We start from the raw sequence: 7,246 nt of genomic DNA, 5'->3' as shown, positions 1-7,246 counted from the left end.
TTACAACTGTTAGCATTAACTTTGTGTGTTTGTGTGTATTTGTGGAGGGAGGCAGGGGTTGCTTGACTCATGGGAGCTTCACCTTACTTTATGGTTTGTTGCTGTCAGTGTAATTTGTTTTTGTGTGTCTGCCAGAGCTGCAGGAGGCCTTTAAGGAATTTGACTATGATGCYGATGGATTCATTCATTATAAAGACATCGCAGACTGCATGAGGACCATGGGCTACATGCCTACAGAGATGGAGCTCATCGAGATCATCCAACAAATCAAGATGAAATGTTAGTATTTGACTGTCGGGCAGAAGGTTTGTGCATGGGATTCTGTTCTCCTTCCTTCAGCTTAAAGCCTGTGTGCAGGACTGATGGGTCTTTTTGAAATGAGCAGGTGTAAAAGTCAGAGTAATTTCTCTGTACACTGTGTAAGCCCTTGTGGTTGTGCTATTTTCTGCAAGCTCACAAGGATATGTTAGCCTTTAAAGTTAGGAACACTCAAGTTGTTTTAGCATATTGATTAATGAAGCTCAGGCTGCAGGTGCTGCAGTGGATGGGCTACTTTGTGTATTGTGTGGGTTTTACTTACATCTCCTCTAATGTCGTAATTGTCTCTGATTTATTTTCTGAATGATGAAGTTCAGAGGCGTACGTGTGATTAGAATCTCAAGCTTAAGCTGAATCAATACTGCAACTAAAACCTGGATTCCTGCCATCAGCTTGAAAGAACAGAGCCTCACTTTCAATGTTATTAAAATTCTATTAGTATAATTCAATGTATTATTGTAACCCTTGGGGACAGAAAAAGTATTTGGAGAAACATGACATGTTTTAAAACTAAGTCATAATCTGTTGCAACTGGATTTCAAATAACATGATTTTTAGAGATGTACTATCTTCAGTAAATTAGCCACTTCAGGGATTATATAACGGTAGTAAAGGTCTTATGTATTATTAATACTATTTATCACTTCAGAGGTGAAATACATGGAAGAGAGCAGCTTCAGCCTGCAGCTTTAGTGATCACAATGCTATTCACCAGGAAAAGTGAACCACTAATGTCAGGCCAGCTGCATAATTAGTCAGCAGCAACCCATTAAATGGCAAAGATTTACCTGCAAATGTCATTGGGGCCCATTTAAATGCTGTAGTGGTACTGGTTTTCCAGCAGAGCTTAAAAAACATTAATTACCCACAATGTGAACAGCTTCAATGGAAGACATTTTTTTTGGTGTTGAAAGCTGAAGCAGGCCTGCCAACTGCTGTGACACAAAAAACGTGATTTTTTTTTAAAGGCCAAAACTTCCTGTCATTTTGGGTTACTTATTTGTCACACTCTAAAACTCCCACTCATATTGTGCCTTGAGGAACTTAGTTTATTTTACCCAATATTTGTGTTTCTCAGCATAAAAATTGATTTGTTTTTCAACCTTTCAAAACACCAGGTCTCGTTCATCAACCATTCAGGATTGTAGCAGGTACATCATTTCTTGTTTTGTAGTTTTTAAACTAATAGGAAAGATTGCCACAATAACGTTTTTTATTCAGCATGTAGGATAAGCACATCAGTGCTAACGTTAGCTAGCTGACAGCAATCTTCTGTCATTTTGTGATATTACTGATTTTTTTTCCTCCCCTTTTGTGGTCATAAATCCTGCAAACTCCTCTTCTGTTTTTTATGAAGAGGTGTTAAATAATAGCATTTTAAGAGTACAGAATAAAAATACAGAGGAGCTATCAATGAGGCAAGACATAAAATAGCAAAATAGCTAAGAGAAAATTAAGATTTATGAATACACCCAAACATATAGGTCTTTTTCAACATACCTCCCCACTCCATGAATATTTTAGGAGCCCGCCAGAAAAATGCTCTGTGGAATTGAATCGTGCTTCAATAATAACATCATTAAACTTGTGGAAAGTATGTTCTCACTAAATATAACATAAGACAAGTTTGGGTTTTTCATGAACTCCCATGTTCTTCAGCGTTGGCTTCAGTCCTGCAGGCTGCTGTATGTCAATCTTTCACAGCCTATGGAAGCCCCTGAACCTGCTCTGAAGAACACCCTGAACACTGTTTTAAATTGCACATAATAATGTATGATGGTGCTGAGCCCCCCCAGGAAAACACCACAGATAAAAATACAAAACGCCAGACTTTGGGTCCACAGTGTCAACACTCACTGATCATTGCATAGATGCAGTGAAATTGTGTTTATTTAGCTGCATTCTTTGAAAAACGTCTAATTAAAATCACCTGGTGTCCCAGGTGTAAACAATTTCCTGAAGAAGAGCATTTACTTTCTACATATTTTATTTATGGATCCCAGTTGCTAACTCAGATTTACAGCACTGCCTGACTGAACTCCACTGTAGATTCTGAAACACTAAGTTGAGGGTCTTGAGATAATTTCCAGAAAATAAAATAAATTTCAAAAGCTAATAGCTTATAATCATCATAACTGTTACAAGTGCTAAAAACAGTAGTCTTTAATGGATAAAATAATAAATTATTTAAAAAAAAACAATTGTTAACACTTGTTTTGTCATCATAACTTTACTCATTTGCTTTTTAGCAGTATTTGTATTTGAACCAAAAAGTAGTTGGGGTCTTTTGTGGGTCGAAAGGTGTAAAGTTTGTAAAACATTATAAATATGAAGCTCATAAGGTTTTAAACATCCATCCATCCATCCATCCATCCATCCATCCATCCATCCATCCATCCATTTTCTGTACACGCTTCTTCCTTTTCAGGGTCGCGTGGGTCACTGGTGCCCATATCCAGCAGTCACAGTGCGAGGGGCGGGGTACACCCTTGACAGGTCGACTGTTTTAAACAGTCACATAAAAATTAGTCCAAAAGCAAACAATAGATTCATTTTTTTACTGTATCTGCTGAAATGAACTCTGTAGCACTTTTGCCTCCTCATGAAGGTCAATCACAACAACTATATTGGCACCACAAGACTTTTGACTCTGTGAATCTATGGTCCACAAACTCTTTGGCATACAGTATAATTCATGGAAGAAATCCCCCAAGACACCTTTTTTTTCCACAAGAGTGTAAATCTGTCAGCCCTAATTTATAAGTTTACCTCAAGGCATGAGAGAAAACCCTTTGTGAACTCAAAAGTTTTAGAATCAGCTGCTGCAAAAGAAGCCTTTCAGTCCAGTATTCTACAGCTGACTTTGTACATGACAGTTTCATTACTTACATGATACAGCATCATTCAGAGAGCTATACCTGGTTGTAGTGCCAGTGGTTTTCAGACTAAAATCTTTGAATACATTTCTAAACCACAAAATGAACACATGGCTTTACTTTTCTTGCACTTCTACAAAAAGCACACACAAAAAAGACCAAAATTATTGGCCTGCAGACGATCAAATAAGCCTGCTTTTTGTTAAAATAARAACCTGAGTCATCTTGTTGTATCAGTCTAATGACCGTGGGAGATCAAGTGAGACCAAACCTGGACTGAATGATTAGAGGAAGCACAAAAGGAACCTGGTTAAATCCATGAATTCTCAGTAGCATATGCTGAGAATAATTAATTTTCAGAGTGAGTCTGCTACTCAGACTAGGTAGGATACACGGTTAGTCTAAACATGGAAATTTAACTATTTAAGGACACTTACCCAGAATTTTACAGTTTTGGACAAAAAAAAGTAAAACGTTACCATTCTTCATAAGATTCTTACCTTTTCCCTGTAGGAGACAGTGATAAACAAAGTAAACTCAAATGGAAGCTAAAGTTTGTACAACTTTAGAAACATAAAATAAAAAATTATGTTTAATTTGTTGTCAAAACACATTAGCCACAGATTAAACAACAGCAAAGTTCTTTGTTTGTTACTGGATGGATAACCTTGATTTTACCCGTCTTCCACCCTAATGGAGCATTTAAACACTCAGCTTGTGTCCTCCGTTTTTCTTCAGGGGGTGGACACGTAGACTTTGATGATTTCTGCGAGTTGATGGGACCCAGGATGCTGGCTGAGACCGCTCACATGATCGGCCTGAAAGAACTCCGCTGTGCCTTCAAACAGGTAAAARCTTCCTGAAAGTGTGGGTTATAGTGAGATGAGTATCAGTCTGACAGAGTTCAAGAGGTTATTGGTTAGGTTTTTGTGCTACATGGTCAAGTGTTTCGCATAAATATCTAAAGGTGTGTTGTTTTTTTTACCAAAGGTTTGACACTATGAAGAACTGTTTCTGTTACCAATAACAATGGCAGCAAAGTCTGCATCTATAGAGTCTGTGCAGTGACATCAAAATTGTTTAATCTGCCATAACAGAAAGCACTTTGCCATGAACTGCATACAGCTACATTCATTTAAAACATCTAGATATTATCCTTGGGCAAAGGCCAGGGTGACCATATCAGAACCTTTGTTCCTACTTATACTTTCTACAGAACATCAAGTTTATTGTTTTTCTGGGCCTCCACCAGAGCCCAGGCTTGTACAGGAGATTGAGAGATGCCTGCCAGATACAGTCAGACTCATCTTTATGTAAAGCACATTATTATACCAGCCTCCTGGAGGGCTGGACTTTATTCATCTCTGGAGTTGTCCTGGGTGAATAGAAATGAGTTCGGATAGGTTAGAGTTTTGTTCCATGGTAGGGAAGTGAGATCCTCTTTGCTTTCAGATAAAACAAAAGGGTTCAGATTCAGAGTACTGAGCGTTTTTCACAATATGCTGGGAGCAGCAACTGGAAGCTGTGCTGTATGGGGGCTCGGTGCCATGTTGGGAGAAAGGAATGTCCTGCCTCGTCTGAACCGGAGTGTTAACTTGTTGGATTTTTGTGCTGATCATACTCTGTTCATATGAAGCCGTTCACTTGGCACTGGTACACCTTGTTTTGTTTTGGTTTGGTTTAGTTTGYTGAGTGGGGATGGATAAACAACCCACATTAGCAGGGCCTCATGATTGGGCCRATTAATCTTCCCCAAGAGACACTGAGGAAACACTGTGTTCTAAGCTTCTCGGAATCCAAAAAGGTCCCCAAGAATATTATTTGTCTTTGATTTCTCAAAGCCAGGCAATGGCTCTGAGGTGCAAAGAGGTCTCTAATTCAGTGCCACAGGCATCACACATTATCATGGAGTCCCATCACCATTTTGTGGCAATTGTGCAGGTTGTACCCAGTTAGGACTCCAACCAGTGTACTTTAAGTTTTCCATGTCAGGGTGATTACAGCTTTCCCAAACATAGGATCTGGGCCATTTATCAGTTCCCYTGCCTGTCTAAAGTACACCTTAGATCACATGTTTAGGGTTAATTCTGTAATCAGGCCATCACTGCGGCAAAGATCACTGAAGTAGTTAAAACGACTCTACAGTAGCAAAAAGTAGTTTCCCCCTGAGTTTTGAATCCTAAACCAGTAGAAAAGAAGAAGCGTTAAATATCCAACCAGAACTCCACTGGGAGCATGCTGATGCAACTAAAATGACATTATCAAGACATAAATGTTTAGGTGTACTTGTACTAACAATGCAATTCATGAATTGTTTCAGRGTTCACATTTTGTGACGGTTTTGGTCATTTTTWTGAAGATTCATAAATTATCCAAGACTGGTGCTACAGAAAAAGAACAGTTTTACAAAGCCATCACTGAAAGCCCCGCATTGCTTTAACATTTATGATGCTCGCTCTGACATCAGAGTCGACCCGGTCAGTCCAGCACCCAAGGCTCTTGTTGAGTTGTTTCTGATGAAGCAAAACAAATGAAGTGGTTATTTTCTATCRACACACAGCCTTACACACATGGGTACATTTCAGTAACACATTACAGCGTAATAGGTCTTTAATGGGTACTGTAGACGCAGACTGATGGTGTGCTTATAATGGTTGCACCTGAGAGAGTTCAGTTTGTTACTGGGAGTCAGTTATCTGTAATTAAGCTTCGTGTTTCTGCTTCGGCTTTTTTATTGTCCCCCATGAAGAGATTTTAGAGAACATACAACATCCAGCTCTTTAAATAGCCCCCAAACAACACCTTCTTTTCTATGAGTAATTTGCACGTGTTTGCTTCAATTTTAACACCTTTCTTCATCTCACTTTCAGAGATCCTACTGAAGACCAGGATTGTACAAGTTTTGACTTCTGAAATGTTATTTGTGAGAATGAATGGGTTTCAAATTAAAACTCAGCCTTAAAGCCTCAACATTTGGGAGAAAACGTGCTGATTTTTTTCAAAATTTATTTATTCCAAATTAGAGATGCTTCAGAAGCTTTTCTCACTTAACTAGCACATCACGAGTCAGCAGTGAACCATCTGTAGACTCAAGCTGTTTTCAGACATCCAGGAAGCTTCATGCTGCTGTTATATAACTCAAACCCTTTCTCATCATTGCACTGTTAATTATTTTCAAATAAATCTTCAGCCTTTCCTCATTATAGTTGACTCATGCTAATGTTTCATTCTGTGTTCATTGTGTCACCTTTGATTCTCCTCATCTGTGATCTACTTATTTGCRCGCAACATGATCGAATCTCCATTTCCTGCTCTCCACTAACCTGACACTTTACAGTTTGACTGCAATGGCGATGGGAAGATCACAGTGGAGGAGCTGAAGGAGGGCATGAAGACCCTCCTTGGGGAGAAGCTGAAGAAAGGAGAGCTAGAGGAGATCCTCGGTGATATTGATCTCAATAAAGATGGCAGCGTTGACTTCGATGGTAGGTAGCCCAACTAAAACTCATAATGTAAACGTGATCTTTTAAGAAAACAAAATGAGCCATCAACTAAAATTACAAAACGTGATGCTCATTCTTCATACATTTAAACTAATCAAAGGTGACATACTGCAAAGTAACATGTACAATGAGATCCCGAATCAGTCACAGGAAACCGGTCCAGTCCTGAGACTTGAATGTTTATTCATTAACCTTTAATGCTTATCACATTACAGCACTGTGGTCCATCTGACTGAACCCCTCTGCCTACAAGATCCAGACAAAATGACCCCAATTCACATGTCCTTACAATGTTTATAGAAAATGTGGTCACACCCCGGATATGCTATCATAGCAAAGAAGGAAGTAAGTTATAGAAACAACAATCAAACTAAAGAGATACATGGTGATCCTCTTACTGTTTAAAGTAAATGGTTACAATCGACCACAAAGTCTAAAATCTAAGAGATGTAAGTCAGTCAGTCACAAAATATCTTACAATATGGCTATAAAAATCTAAGAAAGAAAGAAAGAAAGAAAGAAAGAAAGAAAGAAAGAAAGAAAGAAAGA

The 7,246-nt window shown here is 38.6% G+C and overlaps 1 protein-coding gene across 3 annotated transcripts in view; it reads left to right on the top strand.

Annotated features, from left to right (window-relative positions):
- Nucleotides 1–7,246, top strand: part of cabp4 (calcium binding protein 4) — a 39,707-nt gene that overhangs the window by 29,299 nt on the left and 3,162 nt on the right. For all 3 annotated transcript variants that reach the window (XM_014013189.1, XM_014013188.1, XM_014013190.1), the window contains exons 6-8: nucleotides 136–279; nucleotides 3,933–4,042; nucleotides 6,532–6,679. In XM_014013189.1, the coding sequence (XP_013868643.1) occupies nucleotides 136–279; nucleotides 3,933–4,042; nucleotides 6,532–6,679 (402 nt within the window). The remainder of the gene's footprint in view (nucleotides 1–135; nucleotides 280–3,932; nucleotides 4,043–6,531; nucleotides 6,680–7,246) is intronic.

The sequence above is a fragment of the Austrofundulus limnaeus genome, unplaced genomic scaffold (assembly GCF_001266775.1).
Source record: "Austrofundulus limnaeus strain Quisiro unplaced genomic scaffold, Austrofundulus_limnaeus-1.0 Scaffold99, whole genome shotgun sequence".
In the NCBI taxonomy this organism is placed as follows: domain Eukaryota; kingdom Metazoa; phylum Chordata; class Actinopteri; order Cyprinodontiformes; family Rivulidae; genus Austrofundulus; species Austrofundulus limnaeus.
The sequence above is the reverse complement of the archived record's forward strand: the minus strand, read 5'-3'. Positions and strand labels throughout refer to the sequence as shown.